The 17,753-nt window shown below is 39.0% G+C and overlaps 2 protein-coding genes across 6 annotated transcripts in view; both read left to right on the forward strand.

Moving 5' to 3' along the window:
• Ppp3cb (protein phosphatase 3 catalytic subunit beta) overlaps window positions 1–3,951 on the forward strand; it is a 48,690-nt gene extending 44,739 nt beyond the window's left edge. For all 5 annotated transcript variants that reach the window (XM_055605784.1, XM_055605782.1, XM_055605783.1 and 2 more), the window contains one exon: window positions 232–3,951. In XM_055605784.1, the coding sequence (XP_055461759.1) occupies window positions 232–410 (179 nt within the window). In that variant the 3' untranslated portion in view covers window positions 411–3,951. The remainder of the gene's footprint in view (window positions 1–231) is intronic.
• Window positions 3,952–4,664: 713 nt separating this feature from the next.
• Mss51 (MSS51 mitochondrial translational activator) lies at window positions 4,665–16,809 on the forward strand. Its single transcript, XM_055606301.1, is given in 7 exon segments — window positions 4,665–4,738; window positions 12,250–12,492; window positions 12,742–12,897; window positions 13,478–13,602; window positions 14,017–14,583; window positions 16,025–16,118; window positions 16,406–16,809. Coding segments are annotated over 6 exon segments (1,404 nt in total). The 5' UTR covers window positions 4,665–4,738; window positions 12,250–12,274; the 3' UTR covers window positions 16,650–16,809.
• Window positions 16,810–17,753: the final 944 nt, after the last annotated feature.

Here is a 17,753-nt window from a genome sequence, read left to right on the forward strand (position 1 = left end):
TTTAAGTGAAGCAAACAAAACTATGCTAACTTTGTCATCTGTAAAGCTCTCATCTTTTTATTTAAATTTAAAAATGTTTCATATTTAAGTAGAACTAAAATGGGGATAGAATTCAGTTAAGTAAAATTTAAGTGTTGCTATTTACAGTAATTTTTTTGTAAAATTCATTGTTTTTGAAAACTCAGAATTGTTTTTACAATTACTGACTTATCAAATTTGCATTTTGTTAAGCAATACGAGGATTCTCCCCACCACATAGAATCTGCAGTTTTGAAGAGGCAAAGGGTTTGGATAGGATCAATGAGAGAATGCCACCCCGGAAAGATGCTGTACAGCAAGATGGTTTCAATTCCCTGAACACCGCACATACCACTGAGAACCACGGGACTGGCAACCATAGTGCCCAGTGACCAGCGACTTCCCAGGGACTCTCAGGTCTCGGTCCTCAAATGGACAGATCACCCAAGGAGCTGGAAGGGTTGGCCGAGCTGATGATAAATATCACAATGTCTCTGAAGAAACCATTGTGTTCCCTTCCTGGATGGAGGCTTGAGCGCCTTGGGACATGTGCTGTCTAATAAGATTGGGTAATTGCTGCCACAGTGGAGAGCAGTGAGGAAGGGGCTTGGGGCAATTTCCAGTGGAGGATATCTACACCTCCATTTATGCTAGTGGTTCACACATTTACGTTTACAAATGAGATTTCCTTTTTTTCCTCAGTAGAATTAGATTTTTTTCCAACCATAACTTTAAATGCAGCCTTTAGAGTTAATGTGGACTTCCCCTGCCCCATGAAATGTCTTTAAAAGGATGAATTAGCATGGTCTTAAAATACATTTCTGAGGTTACTAGCTCGATTTTCAATTGTAGGCAAAAATCTGAGAAACTCAGTTGGTGTTTATACAAAAAGCTGACCTCAGGTCTATAGTTCTTAAATGTGGCTAATTCTGTAATAGAGTCTTGGTATTTTTCAATTATGAATCCATAAACTATTTCTAAGAAGACTCTTACTTGAACACAAATCCAAACACCAATTTAGAATCTTTTTTGCCCATATCTTTTGAGATTTATGCCCCAGAGATTTAAGGGAAAAAAAAAAAACTAAATAAATTTTAAAATTATGAAGACTTACAGAATTACTCATTTAAGGTACTTTAAAAGAAGTTTGTACATTGTCAAAGTAAATTTTAATTCAAATCATGTCTGTAAAACTTGACGTATTTTGTGTATGCATGTTTTCATTTTGCAAATATTTAATATATAGACCTATGATGTACAGGTACAATATGTATAGGTTATATAGATGTTATGAGAAATTTTAGTTTATTGTGAGTACTCCAGTTGCTTAAAACAACCATGAGGGTGATTTGCTGCTGGCTTTCTATCATTTTTATGTTTAAATGCAAAGGAAATTTAAAATGTCTGGAAATGTTTCTGACTAAGTAATGCAGCCTAGAAGCAATGTTAGTGGAAGCATAAAAGTCAAGACTGCATGTTGAAATTTTACTTTTGATAGTTACAGAACTGCTTGGTTAAACTAAATGGAACCATGTGCTAATTTTACACAGTTACTGACTTGTACTGATTGCCACTGTAGTTTGGTATTTCCCTTTACTTTGGTGGCTGCTTCCCTCATGCCCTGGAATACAGCTCAAAGCTCCAGGCAGTGGAACCATCTGTTGTTTTGTTTGCTAGAAAGTGCACTCTGTACGGTCTCCTGTCTAAGTTGGAAATATTATGCATGTGCAGGACTATTCAAGTATTTTATAAACAGTAGCACACAATAAATTCCATGCATGGGCTGCTGCTCCTATCTCTGTGTTGGGTTTTATTTGGAAGATCTAGTCTGATTTAACCTTTTTAAGCAAATTGTAAAATTATGTTAATAGAGCTAGAATATCCATAGAGATTATCCTATAGATAATTAATTATGATTTCATGAGTTAAATTACCTTTTGTTTTTTGTTTTTTCAAGATATGGTTTCTCTGTGTAGCCTTGGCTGTCCTAGACTCGCTTTGTACACCAGGCTGACCTTGAACTAACAGAGATTGGACTGCCTCTGCCTCCCTGAGTGCTGGGATGACAGGCATGCACCACCACTGACCACGCCTGGCATATATTCTTATCTTTATACATTTTACTTTTTTCCCCCTTAACCTTTGGCTATACTTTTTTTTTTTTTTTTTTAATGTGGGTAATTGAGTATTGGAGGACTTAGGATTCCTAACAATAATTTTCCAAAATAAATAAAGTCCCTTGTGGCTAGGGATATAGTTTAGTGGATAGAGTTTGCCAGTCATATGCAAAAGCCCTTGGCTCAACCCCTAGCACAATAAATAAAATGAAAGTTACTGTTTTTGCCAACTCTTGCTTAGAAGAAATGTTCTAGTCTTGAACTTTGTTAGAGTGATACTGATAAATTGGGTATTTTAACAATAATCAAAAATACTAATGTTGGGTTGCTCTGTCATTGTTGAAGTGAGTATAACATTGTGCAAATTGAGAAATTACTTAAAATTTGTAATATAATATGACAAATAGCTTTAACAGTAGCAATGAGACAGAAAGCATCAGTTTATATCAAATGTATATTTTTGCCAGATTTCAGATAAAAAAGGACCTAAATTGTTTGTTATAGTGTCTAATATTAATTTGTAAATCAATCCAGTAGCTGCCTCTAAAATTACTATGTACTGTATACTTTAAAGAGTTTTCCTAATTTGTTTCATAAAAATTACACATTGTTAAGGTAGGAACTTAACTAGTATATTAAATATTAATAAGTTCTTAGTTCTTTGATTCACTGCTAGGGTTAGATAGTATTTGTGGGAGTCACAGATAAGCATAAAGCATCATTATTAAATATGTGGAATTACAGGTCAGTGATAAAAATTAAGAAGGAGAAAATAAAAGAACTTAAAGAAATGTACGTGAAAATCATAGACTATCGTCCAGCCTCAGCCGACGTCTTTCAGATTAATAAGTAGGAACCTCTTTCTAGCCCGAGCCCTGTCCTCTTCCTCCTTTTTTTCTGAAAAGAACCTGTGTAGCTCAGATTATCCTTCAACTCATCTATCATCCTCCCTCAGCCTCCCTAGGGCTAGGATTTTTACACGTATGAACTAGCATGCGTGGTCTAACATCTTCATGGATAGTTTTACCAAAAATGGTTAAATACTTAATTATTTTCATTGCAACTTATGATGCAAATTGGGAAAAATTCAGATCTCTAAATTATTACTTTATCTACCAGTGGAAGTAGTGACACTAAAATAGAAATATCCCTTACCAATTTTCCCGTCACTGTCCTTTATATTCAAAGATGACACCTCTGAGTTATTATACCTTCTTATACCTTCTTGAGTTTAGTCATCAGTAACAGAACTCTTAGCCTCATTGAGGGCCATCATTTAAGTTTGAGGTCAGTTTAGTTTAAAGTTGACCTGAAGTCTTTACTCACAATGATCACATCTATTTCATCAGTGTTTTTGAATAGTATAATTGATTCTCTTTATTTAAGGCTACTTTATGTAGTGTTGTGCAGTGTTTTATTGACTATTATTTGTAGTTCATGTTTTTTACAGTTTGGAATTCTTTCTTGGTGTTAAAACTTTTGTAAATTGATAAACTACATTCTAGGACCCTATTGCCAGATGTTCTGTTTTCCAGAGGCAGGTAAGTGACAGCTGAGGTCAGATGTAACCAAAAAATAAGAGGGGGAGCGGATCTTTTAATCATATAGGACCATTATCCAAATATCTGCTATTAGGTTCTTCAGCTCAATAGTTAATAAGTGAAAAGGAGCTAGGAAGTGTGATTGAACTTCCTGGGTCAGCATCCTTTACTAGAAGGAATGAAAAGATAGCTGAGTTAATTCTTCTCTGTTTTTTGTTTCTGTAAAGAATATGTATTTTACTCAGTAACTGAAATAAATGTTGGTCTTACTTGGATATTTCAGAAGCATTTCTTTCTCTTTTGATGCTGTCATGTAGAATGTCCTTTGATGACACTCTTAATTTAGAGAATACCTAATGATCTTCCAGTAAAGTGATTTTACAAAGTAGTTCTCTTTGTTTGTTTGTTTGTTTTTTTCTATAGTTGAGTTCCTTGTACCATTAAATGCCATCTTTTTTCTGCCTTTTTTGGGTAATTATATTTCTACTTGAGCCTAGTTTGGACATTGTTGAATTCTGTTTGAGCTATGTATTAGGTTAAAAGAGGACATCAGGCTTGGGGAAACTCATCATAGGTCTAGACTAACACCCACATTTTCCAAAGGTTCTTTTCCTTTGGTCTGGTACCCATCCTTCCAACCAAGTAGTGATTCCCTAATTAATCCCAAGGGGTTTCCCCATCCTAATGAAGCTGTAAAGTGAGAGCAGAAGTGCTGCCTTGAGAGACATCCAGAAAATAGTAGGTTTCAACTTTCCTCAGCTTGCCTGGCTTTGGTGAGTAGGGGAGTGTTGACAGCAGTCTTGAGGCCTCTTGGCAGAGAATAAGGGTCAGAGAACTCAAGCAGGTGTCCAGGTCCTGACTTGCCTCGTTAGGGAGAATTCAGCCCTGTCTGTCTGGTTGGCAGGGCACACGTAAGTCACTGAGACCCAGCATTTCAGCAGTTGCCAGAAGTGGTGATATGAAAGAACAGCTGCAAGTGAGACCCAGCCTAGATCTGAAGAGATCAACCATTCACTTCACTTGGAGGAAAGAGAGAAGGAAGGAAGCCTAGGGCTTAGCAGGGTAAGTTACTTTCCCATCAATCTGTCTGCGTAGTTCATTTTATAATTCTGTAAAGTATTTATCACTTGAGGGAGTGTTAATCACTGATTAAGCAGCTAGTGTGGTCAGAATAGCACTATTCTAAGTGTACTTTTCCTACTTCTCCCTACATTTGGGGGGTTTGTTCTTTGGTTTTTGAGGTAGCATCCAGATAGGCCTCCAATTCATAATCATCTTGTCTCCGCTTCCTGAGTGTTAGAACAAGTGTTCATCCCCATGGAAGCCTTCCCCTACCCTTTTCAAGGAGCCCAGTGACCAGTTCTATTTTCCCCACCATCCAAAAGATGTTTTGTATTTACTGATGGACTTGAGAAACTTTGGTGGCATCTCCTGGTGTGGAGAATATGGCTATATCTTACATGAAATAAGGGCTTTGTTAACGAGGAAGGAGAAAGGGGAGAGCGTGCTGTTTAGGAATAGGTTAATGTTTTGGGGTAGATGTTAGGGATGAAGGATAAGATTTTTTTTCTAAGAGCCAGCTGCTGTAGTCATAGCTGTTTTCTGTAAGTCATTCAGACATGGCTAGAAGAAAAAGTTAGGTAATCTCTTTTGTAAATAAAGTAGGCTGAACTCTGGGGAGTTCTGAGTGCATACCAAAGCTCGCTCTGGTTTCACCCTTCCATATCCTCTGGGTCATGTCTTCTGTCTCCTCCCCATTTCCTCATTTTTGCTTTTCTCAGTTTATATCCCTTGAACTTGGAGGGTCCTGGGACTCTGGGAAAACTAGAACTAGGAGACATCTGGGTCTGCGATACACAGATTCAGAAATGATTAGTTACACATATAGACACACACATAAATATGTAAAGACCAGACTTCTCATTCCTACATTTTCACCTTCCTGTCAGAAAGCCAGTACATTTAGAACATAGGTAATCAGTGTGCTCTGGATATAGAGCAGTTTGGTATTAGGGATTCACCGTAACCCTCCAGGTGTTGTGCTGCTTTTGATTTCTGTCTAGTCATATCTGACCCTCCTATGTATACACATTTCTGAGTGAATCTGCTTTTGGAGGAAGGCATTCTTTTTTTTTTTTTTTTTAAAGATTTTATTTATTCTTTATACATCATTATGTCTGCGCATCAAATCTCACTATAGATGGTTATGAGCCACCATGTGGTTGCTGAGAATTGAACTCAGGACCTTTGGAAAAAAAGCCACTGTTTCTTAACCTCTGAGCCATCTTTCCAGCCCGGAGGACGGCATTAAAAATGAAAGGAAGTATTAACTGTCTGGACTTAATTGCTTTCCTGTGGCAAAAAGTTACGGTTTAGTTTCAGGAAGATCCTCATTATAAACCCTTGGATGTAAGTCTTTATATCTGTCACCTGGCAAATTGTTAGAGCATTTAAATGCTTTTTTTTTTTTTTTTTAAGAATACAGTGATTCTAGAAACACTAAACATAGGAGCATGTATGATGATTAAAAATGGATGGCAGAGAGCTGGATATAGCTCACAGTATTAGCCTAACATTTACCAAGCACTGGGTTTGGTCCTCAGCACTTCACAAATTGGGTGTGGTAGAGCATGCCTGTAATTACAACACTAGCAAGTGGATATCAAAGAATCAGAAGTTTATATGACCCACCTTCAGCTACACATTTCAGGGCCAGCTACTGTAACCCTGGGAGTTTGCTCAATGGCAGACTACTTTCTTGGTATAGTCCTAGGTTTGATCCCTAGCATCATGGAAGGAAGGATAAATTAGAGGCATAATCCAGTCTTTTTTTTTTTTTGGAAATGGGGTTCAGAAATATGAAAAGAAAGAGTGCTCCCATCTACTCTTTGGTAAAGGGACATAACTCATAAAGCTAAAGACAGTATGTTTTCACTAGGTTCAATGTCCTCGCTGATATTCGTGTAAAGAATATAGATGAGCTCTGTCTTTGTTTTATCGACATTTCTCAGGTTGAGGAGAGATACTTGAAAGGAGAGTGGAAACATAAGGGTGAAGAGAAAGAAAGTACAAGAGAAAAAAAGAAGTTGATTCTTCCATTAGCTTCAGACCATGAATTTATAAGAGCAGCATTTAATACATGGGTATGAACTGGATGATTCTGGAAATAATTTTATTGATTTTTTTTTTGTCACCTGTGTACATTTTGCAGCTGCATGATAATTCTGGAAGCTTCCCTTTAAAAAATATGATTGAGAAGGATCAACTGTCAGGCCATTTTTATAACAAAACATGATCCCTAACATGAACTTTGTTACATTCTTGGCAGTAGAACCAACGGCTGCCAGTGTTTTATCCTCTATCCTTTGCTTGTCCCTGGAGACAGTAAATGTGGATATTAATAACTTTAGCCTTTCCACGTCTACAGATATCATTATTTCTTAAGTTTTTCAGGTTGAGAAGAAATCCACATATAAAATTTTACAGTGACCAGTTAAATGACATGTAGTGCTCTGTGGGTATAGCTTAGTTGGTATATGGTTCTTGCCTGGTGTGTATGAAGCCCTAGGTTTCATTCTCATCCCTCCGAAGCCCAGCATGGTGGTGCATAAATCAGAACACTCAGGAGGTAGAGGCAGAAGAATCAACATTTGAAGTTCATTTTCATAGGAAGTTTGAAATCAGCTTGGGATACTTTGAATCCTATCTTAACAAATTAAAAAAATTGAGTATATTTACAGTGTTCTACAACCTCTATCTAGACCTAAAACATTTTCTTTCCTTAAAAAAAAAGAAATTGACTGAGGCATTTATTCCTCACTTACTCTCTATCCAGTCCCTAATAAGTTGTCAGTCTACTGTCTTTTGAGTGTACCCCTCCTTTTTTTTTGGTTCCTTCATATAAATCCTAGTGTGTTCATCATTCATCCATTATTGGACCGTTAGTTTAGTCTACTTGTTAACTATTCTTGACAGTGTTGTTATGAACATTCGTAAGAAAATATTCATTAGGTAAACATTTTCAGTTGTTGGGAGGTGCATACCCTAGAATGAAATTACTTTGTCATGTATTAACTCTGTGTTATTTCCTTTTTTTTTTTTTTTTTTTTTTTTCTTTTAAGACACTGCATTCCTAGCTAGCCTCAAAATCACTGTGTAGTGTAGGCAGGTCTAGAATTTGTGGCAATCTTCTTGCCCCTCAAGTATTGAGATAATGGGTAAGAGCCATACATCGCCTCTTTTTATTTTGTCTTTTTTTGGGGGGTGGGGGCTGAAAGTATGTTTCATTATAGTTCTGATTGGAAATTTGTTAATGACCAGTGGACATGTTTTCTTCTACTTATTTTCTATTGCATATATTCTATGAAAAGATGAATACTTAAATATCCTGTGCCTTTTTTTAGTACTTTTTTTTAATTTTTGAGAATTTCAGGCATGTATATAATATAGTTTGATCAGATACAACTCTCATTCTTCCCCTCAGCTTCTCCTGGACCCTCCACATACAACATGGCCCACTCCCAAATTTACTTTTTTGTTTGTTTTTGTGTTTTTGAAACAGGGTTTCTCTGGTAGCCTTGGCTGTCCTGGAATTCACTTTGTAGACCAGACTGGCCTCAAACTCAGAGGTCCACCTGCCTTTTTCATCCTGAGTGCTGAAATTAAAGGCGTGTGCTACCACCACCCAGCTAATTTACTTCTTTTTAAAATAGCCCATTGAGTCCAATTAGTGATGCCTGTATGTATATAGGTTTTGAGCCATCCACTAGAACATGAGCAACCTTCCAGGGAACATGGCTCTTCATATAGGGGTCAGACCTCCTGAATTCTTCTTGCATATGCTAGAATTTTGACTGGCTTGATCTTCTGTGGATTTTGTACAGGTAACCAAGTCTGTGATTTTATGACGACAATACCATATTATGTCCAGAAGACAGCATTTTATGGCATTTCTTCGCATCCTCCAAGTCCCCTCCCCCCAGCCAGTGTTCCCTCAGTCTTAGTGGGGTAGAGTGTGATATAGAAGATAGTTGTCCCATTTAGGCCTGAGCACTCAAAGTCACCTAGTCTTAGCACTTTGACCAATTATGAGTTTCTGCATTAACTACTGTGCATTGCAAGAAGTTTCTCTGACCAGGATTGAGAGCAGTACAGATCTGTGGGTATGAATGTAAACATTTCAAAAGCAGTTTGACAACGTGGATATTTAGTAAAACAACAGTACTATGTTCCCTGTAGGGCCTTTGAATTCCCCACTCAGGCTTTTGACAGGTTTACAGTACCAGGAAAGAATTCCTTTTTGTGGAGCTAGCCTCAAATATAATCAGAAAGTAGTTGGTTACCTCCTTAATGGTCATGCCACTATTTTATGCTTAGTGAATACATCTTGCCTGGCAGGTTAGTATTTTAGCATTCAGAGTACAACACCAGGTAAGGCCATTGGTATCTTTTCTACCGCAGCAGAGTGCATAGCATCTCTGGGATGATAGCTAGCCAGCAGAGAGAAAGTTGTCTAGTCAGTTCTGTATCTCTTGTAACCAAAATATGTATTGTGTTCTGCTATAGGGCTTCAATCTCAAGTTAGGAAATACATTGTCTATGTTTAATGGGGTTGTTTGTTGTTCATAGAAGTTGGGTGGTTCAGTGTTTTGAGAAAAGTTCTCCCTGTGTAGCCCTGCGCTGGCAACGTAGACCAGGCTGACATGGAATTCACAGGTATCAGCCTCCTCTGCCTCCAAGTGCTAGCACTAGAGGCACATACCACCATGGCTGTCAATAAGAGGTTTTTGTTTGTTTAATTTATACTCTACATATTAATCTGCTTATGAGTATATAATTTATATTTTCTCTAATTTTGGGGGCTTCACACTGTTGATGGTATCTATCCATCTATATATACTGTTCTTTATCTTTCTATTTAGATTGATTTATATGTATGAATGTTTTGCCTCCATCTATATATGTGTACCACATGTATGCCTGGTGCTCATGGAGGTCAGAAGAGGGTTGGATCCCCTGAAACTGGAGTTAGTAATATTTGTAAACTGCTAGGAATCCTCTGTAAGAGCATCCAGTGTTCTTAACCACAGAGCCATAACTTCAGCCCTTAAGTCATTTTCTGATTAGTTCTCAGATTATTTCTGTCAGTGTTTCTATAGTCCCCTCTTCTTTGTATTCCATAATTTTTTTCCCTGTCTACATACATTCAGAGTATTCCCATCTGTCAAGATCAGTTCCACCTGTTTTCTGCTCATGAATTCACCCATAACTTATTTACTGTGGAGAATGTCTTCTGCTTTCTCCCATCAGTGCTTTCTAGAAGACTTCATAATACCTTATATTTTGTATCTGATACCCCATAGATGAAGTACATAAGTTTCTTCCTGTTTTCAGTTGACAAGATTACATTGTTAAGCCCAAACTGGTTTCAAACTTGAGGTACTCCTTCCTTAGCCATTACTGATATCATGAGCATATGCCTACATGCCCAACAGAAATACATACTTTTTCATATTTGTCTTTCATATTACAAGTAATTTTACTTGTTTATCAATAAGTATACATTAGGTGAGTGGATGTTTTTGTTTTTTCCAATATGATTCCTTGTGTCTAGGCACAGGTAAAATAAAAAAGACAAGAAAACAACTTGGGTATCACAGAGTTCCAATTAGATTGTTACTTGAATTCCACAAACACATTGCAGTGTCAATCAGTCCCATATCAGTCCCATTTATCTTAAATATTGTTTGGAGGACAAGCATCAGCCAGATATCATTGCAGGTAATAGATCCAAGTTAGTTAACTTTTTCCATTTCTAAACTATCATTGAAGAAAATCCTATCTAGAGTCATACCATCTGTTATCTTAGGGCTGAAACCCTGCCATTTTGATTCATATGTTCGCAGTGTAAAATTAACCTAGATATGCCTAATTTATTCTCCATCCACGTAAAAAAGATTTTACAATTTCTACTCTCCGTTCTCATTTGAAGATTGCCTTTAAATTACTTCATATAATCTTTGATATACTTCTTGAAGACTTTTTGATGAAGATGGTTCATGATTATCAACACCAGTGATTACTGTGCTTTAAATACCTTTATTTTGGGTCTTCAGCAGAGGCATTTCCACCTTTTGTTTTACTGACCATACTGTCTTCACCCTCCAGGCATATGTCATAGGACAGCTCATCATAGCTGATAAGGTCCTAGTGGATGATTTTGGTGACTAGAGTCATAGCACTAGTTCAGAAGGGGGCAGAGGCTAGCCAGCAGAACAGGCTGCCAAAAGTTAAAATTTATGTTTTATCTTCACAACTAAGATTAGTCAATTTTCCAGCTGCTGGTAATTTTGGATACCCAAAACTTGTGTTGCTTTTTCTTCAAGTTAATTTAACAATCTGTATACTGAGATAGATATGGTAGCACACACCTAGGCTACATAGGAACCTGTGTCAAATCCAAAAACAAAAAACAAATTTAATATATTCTTTTTATTAAAAAGTTAGGCTGGGGATGTAGTTCACTTGGTAGAGTACTTGCCTAGCATTCATGGATGTGGTCACACTTGAGAAATAGAGCCAGAGAATCAGGAATTCGAAGTCATCCTCAGCAACATAATGATTAGGGTCCATCCTAGTCTATATCGCCTGTCTTCTCCCGCCTCCTAAAAAAGGTCAAACATAGCTAAGTCTAGGGGCTACTTGTTGGAGAGTATTTTTATCTGTTTTATTGGGGTTCTTATACCTCTGCTTCCCTTCACCCTAATCCTTTCCAACACCCCAACACCAGGTAGGAGAAAAAGAAGGTTAGTGGGGAAAAGGGACATAGGTCTCTTAGGTTACTTCCTGCTGGTTAGGGTCTTTGGGTTCCTTGGGGTAAGACCAATCTTTGTAGTCAGGACATCTCCAACTTCTCACCAAATGGCAACAAAAGCAACCAGGAGCAGCAGAAGGGAAGCGGCCTTCTACTACTTCAGAGTCCTCGCCCCACTCTGGGCTTTGGCATTTATTCCCTCTCAGAATTAAACTATCCACAGCTGGCAAAGATTACGCCCCTCTCAGAGCCTACATGAGACAAATAGTCTGCTGCTGTGGAAAATCTGAAGCAACCCTATACCCGACACCTGGGATCTAAACAAAAACATGTTTACATAGCATAACAGTTTTTAAAGAAATCAAAAACTCCTATTACAGGCTACTTTGATTACACCAGTTCCTATCCACTGCCTCTTGAAGGATTTTGTAACTTCTTAATTTGTACATTTATTTACCTGTATATAGAACTATTTATCATACAATTAATTGTATGTGATTATTCTCACTTTTGTTTTCATTTTTGAGATGGGGTCTTGCCCTGGAACTTTTTATGTTTTCTTCAGTTTCCTGAATACTAGTATTGTAGAAATGGGCCTCTAGGTTTTAAGTGGTCCCCTCTAATTTTCATAACTGTTTATATCAGTAAGTAATCGGTAACTAATAAATCTTATAGCCAAGCCTCAGATACTTGAATGTGAAGTAAAAGACCAGGTATCTGAAAACATGAATTCATTTTGTCAAATTCCATTTCTGTTTAGCATCTGGTCCCCAGGTTCACTGGACATGGCTCCACGTTCACAGCAGCGAAAGCACAAGAAACCGCCACCAGTGACTCCCATGGTTGAAATCCCACCAACAGGAGTGTCTCCACTGCCTCCAACCCTCTCAAAACCTGGCCCTAGTATTGATGCACTTGGCTTCATTTCCTTGGACAGTAATGTACCAGGTCTTTCACAGTTGATCCTTCAAAAGCTGAACATGAAAAGCTATGAAGAATACAAGTGAGTGACCAGCACTGAGGAGAAGCCATAGTCATCTTTGGTACCACTCATATCAGAAGGTGGAAGAGTATAATTTGGGAATTTTCTCATTCTGACCTTTGTCAGTCAGTTTCTGTAGAAGAAATATAATTTTCTTAAGAAAAACGGAAGTGTTTGAGATTACATAAAAATCTATATGAGACAAAGGAGGCACAGGAGTTTTGGGGGATACTCGTCCCTGTTGCACCTTCTTCTGTACTGTCTCTACAGGTTGGTGATAGATGGGGGAACCCCAGTATCAAGCTTTGGATTTCAATGTCAACAAGAAATGTTCCAGCGGATGGAGGACACATTCCGATTCTGTGCTTACTGTAAAGCACTCCCTCATGGCCTTTCCAATTACAAGGTTCTCCGGCGCTGTAAGAGGTGACTTGTTGGGTGCCAGGGAATGTTCAGAAATAACCGTATACTAAGTCCTTATTCCAAGAACAACAATTCTAAGGAGTTTTGGTTGGTTGGTTTTGTTTTGCTTATTTTTTGGTTTGTTTTCAGAATTAATGCTCATTTTGTGTGGCCCAGTTTTAATTGTTTATTTTTGGTATTGTGGGAGAAGAAATAACACTCTTCCTACTTTCTTCCTGAGTCCACAGAAGGTAAGATCACATTTGTTCTAAGGTTGACTTGAGTCACACTTGTTAAGAGAAAGCATCAGCAAATGTCTGGGATTTTTTGTTTTGTTTTGTTTTGTTTCTGAAAGAAATTAAAAAACAAACAAAAAAAATCAAGTTGTTTTAGATAGGTGGAAATGGGGGCAGCACTCTGTCTGAGAACAACTGGTTCATCTGCCATGTGGCGCCTGTATCTGGGTGTCACTTGGCTCTTTTCCACACCATCCTCACCTATTCACTAGCCCTTCTTTGTAGGGGCAGGTGTCCAGTTCCTTTCCCTGGACACACCCAGTAACCTTTGTGATACAGGAACGTGCTTCTTTGGTTCATTTTCTCAGGTGCAGAAATGTCTATTACTGTGATACAGAATGCCAGAGGTCAGATTGGCCAGCACATAGGAAAGTTTGTCAAGAGCTCCGTCTTGTGGCTGTGGATCGTGTCATGGAATGGCTTTTAGTTACAGGTAGAGTAAGGGTGTTAGGAAATTGTTCCAGAATCGCAGTTGCTGGTATTAGTTGGTAAAAAGTAAAAGCATGTTGTTTTAAGAGGAAAGTGAGTAACTGTGGCAAGGAATGGGTATACTTGTGTTTACAGGATGGCAGACTAAATATGGAGGAATTATTGAGGGGAGAATTTCTGTCCAAGGAAGGATTTGCTCTTTCTTTCTTAAATCATGGCTTCCTGACTGTGGGTTTGTGCACATGAGTGCAGTTTCCTAGAGGCTGGAAGAGGATATGGATCTCCTAGAGCTGGAATTATAAGCGATTGTGAGCTCCCCAATTTGGCTGCTGGGAACCAAACTCAGATCCTTTCCAAGAACAGTGTGCTCTCTTCTTTCCAGCCCAGCCCTGTTCACTTAACTCCTCCTCTCCTATAGGTGATTTTGTCCTCCCCTCAGGACCTTGGCCATCACTGCCTGAAGATATACAGGATTGGGATACTTGATTTTCAATGAGGGGTTTACAGCTAGAGTCTACACTGAATGCTGTTCTCAGTAGCCATGCTATGACCATGCTTTGGGCCAGTCTACAAAGGCCACAGCCAGACCCAGATGTCCTGCATGGCTCTTTGAAGAGGTTGATGACAGATGTTCTGTCACGGCCCTTGACCCTGGGCCTAGGGCTTCGGACTTTGGCAATAGATGTTACAAAGACTGGGGGAAGCACATTGCATGTGGTTGGTGCTTCCCACGTGGAGACATTTCTCATTCATTCTGGAGATTATGATGAGCTTGGCTACATGTTTCCTGAACACCTTGGCTTCCATGTGATCATGGTGGGTGTGGATGTGGGTACCAACCTTTTACAGAGTTCACCGACTTTACCCCTGGAGCCTGGAACAATTCAGCTTAGTGGCCACAGGGCCCTGTATCATGACTTCTGGGAAGAGCAGATAGAGACTGGGAATCTAGCCCGTCCAGATTTGGTGGCTGCATTCCATCCAGGTAAGAGCTATTTATTCATTCAGAGGAGCTGATAATTTTCCATCCTGCATTATGTTCTAGTTAGGGTTTCTATTGCTGGGATGAAACACCATGACCGAAAGAAAGTTGGGGAGGAAAGGGTTCATTCAGCTTATACTTCCACATTGCAGTCCATCACTGAAGGAAGTCAGAGCAGGAACTCAAGCAGGGCATGAACCTGGAAAAGCAGGAGCTGATATAGAAGTCATGGATTTGTGCTGCTTACTGGCTTGCCTCACACAGCTTGATCAGCCCACTTTATCATAGAACCCAGCCCAGGAATGGCACCAGCCACAATGGACTGGGCCCTCCCCCCATCAATCACTGTTTTAGCTAGGGTTTTACTGCTGTGAAGAGGCACCATGACCACAGCAACTCTTGTAAAGGAAGACATTTAATTGGGGCTGGCTTAAGTTTAAGTTTTAGGGGTTTAGTCCATTATCATCATGGTGGCATGGCAGCATACAGGCAGACATGGTACTGGAAAAGGAACTGAGAGTTCAACATCTTGATCCACAGTCAGGAGAAGGGTACTGTGTATCACACTGGGTGTAGCTCAAGCACAGGAGGCCTCAAAGTCTGTTCCCAGTGATACATTTCCTCCAACAAGGCCACACCTACTCCAATACTACTAGTATGTATGCACCAAGTGAACACTTGGGTCAATGGGAGCCATACCTATTCAAACCACCACAATAACTAATTAAGAAAAATGCCAGCTGGCCTCAGTGGTGCATGCCTGTAATCCCAGCACCCAGGGAGGCAGAGGCAGCTGGATCTCTTTTGAGTTCTAGGCCAGCCTAGTCTACAAAGTCTACAAAGCAAGTCCAGGACAGCCAGAGCTACACAGAGAAACCCTGTCTCGAAAAACAATAACCAAAAGAAAAGAGAGAGAGAGAGAAAGAAAGAAAAAGAAATGCCCTTGCTGGATCTTATGGAGGCATTTTCTTTTATTATTATTATTATTATTTTTTTACACTTTATTCACTTTGTATCCCCCCATAAGCCCCTCCCTCCTACCCTCCCGGTCCCACCCTCCCTACCCCTTCTTCATGCATGCCCCTCCCCAAGTCCACTGATAGGGGAGGTCTGGAGGCATTTTCTTAATTGAGGTTTCCTCCTTTTCTGATGACTCTAGCTTGTGTCAGGTTGATGCAAAACTAGCCAGGATAATTTACTTATTTTACTCTTCATTCGGTCCTTATTCATTTCTTTTTGGGCCTCATTAAATACAGTCTAAAGATGAGCTTGGTTGATCATTGGTTTACAGTTTTTTTTATTGAAGAACTAGGTAGCTCATGATGGTGAGAACTGGGCATGAACAAACAGCATGAGGGTTGAGTAGATAAAATCAAAGTGTCCTGCTCTCAGGATGTACTCAGCCTCTCTTCCATCCCTTCCTATTTCCATTCTTGTTCTTTAGGTTTCCATTCCTCCCCAGTCTTGATGGAAGCTTGGCTACCTACCCTGCTGCTACTTCGTGACTTTGAGATCCCGACATTGATTACTGTTTACAGGTTTTTACCTATTTCTGTTTGTGATCCTTTTTGGATTCACTTTTTCCTATACGTAGATGAACCCATTTGCCCATCTATCTTATAAAGATGTTCTTCTTTCCTCTAAAGAAAATTCTGGGAACAGTCCTTTGCTACATAAGGGATTTGTTGAGACATTTGGGAGGAAAAAATAGTTCTTGCTTAGTACAGCTTTAGATAATTTTGGGGGTTGATCATGAATTGTCTTACACATGAGCTGTTTCTGTTCTCTCATACTCAGTAGAGGGATTTTCCTTCTCTCTTGCCAGCCAACAAGAATTGGAAGCCTCTTTGCAGATTTTGGTGGACTTGGATACACACATCATTGCTTGTGGAGCTAATCCTTTCACATCTCTCAAACCGGAACAGGTCTATTCTAACCCAAATAAGCAACCAGTATACAGCAGTGCCTACTACATCATGTTTCTTGGAAGTTCCTCCTACCAACTAGATAAGAAGCAATTAGAAGAAAAAGCTGATGATTTTTCAATAATTGAACCAAATCCTAACTGAATTCCTGGAAAATGGAAGCTTAATCAAATTACCCTATTGATGTTGAATTTTTGCCAGCTTTGAACCCCTATTGTGTGCTAAACCTTATTCACAGTCCAAGTAAAAATTCTAAACCAATGAGAGCTCTGTATGACCAGACTGATTTCTGGATTTTCCCCTAGAAATTGGGCATTGAACCCAGGGCCTTGTTCATGCTAGTTAAGTGCTTTACCATTGAGCTACATTTTGTCATTCATTCATTTACTCATTCATGCATTCATTCATTCATTAATTTGAGACAGGGTGACATTAAGTTGCCTGGGCTGGCCTTGAATTTATTAACATCTGCCTCAGCCTCACAAGTAGCAGGGATTGTAGGCCTGAAACCTCCATGAAAAAGGAGGAGGAAAAAAAAAAAAAAGGACATTTATTTCTCAAAGTTCTAGATGCTTAAAATCCATGAAGGTTTGATGTCTGGTAAAGGCCATTTCCTGGTTTATAGAAGGCAGCGTCTTTCTTACTTTGTTCTCACCTGGTAGAAGTACAACCAAACTCCATTCTGTCTCTTAATCCAGGACAGTAATCCCATACACTAGGGTAGTGCTCTGATGGCTTAGCTATCTCCGAATGACCTCACTGTCTTAATACCATCATCTTGGAGACAAAGACTTCAAAAAATAATTTTGAAGGGAATACATATATTCAGACCATAGCAAAAGTTTGAAAAACAAATCCTTACTATTTATGAGTCACCTGATTCTTAACAAGGATCAAAGAGATCTTCCTTCCTTCCTTCCTTCCTTCCTTCCTTCCTTCCTTCCTTCCTTCCTTCCTACCTACCTACCTACCTACCTACCTACCTACAGGTTTTCTGTATGGCTGTCCTGGAACTCACTCTGTAGAACAGGCTGAAGAATAGACTTTTCAAGAAATGTCGCTGGAACAATTGGATAGCCACATTCAAAAGAATAAAGTTGGAGACAAATTCATATGATATAAAATTGTTGTGGGACATGCCTGTAACTCCAGTTCAAGTGCTGGTATGGCTGAGGTTCAGGAATTGGGAGGCTGTTCTGGCTACACAGCAAGACTGTCTAAAGACAAAAAGCACCAGTACTCAGGAGG

The sequence above is a fragment of the Psammomys obesus genome, unplaced genomic scaffold (assembly GCF_907164565.1).
Source record: "Psammomys obesus unplaced genomic scaffold, mPsaObe1.curated_primary_1811, whole genome shotgun sequence".
NCBI lineage: Eukaryota > Metazoa > Chordata > Mammalia > Rodentia > Muridae > Psammomys > Psammomys obesus.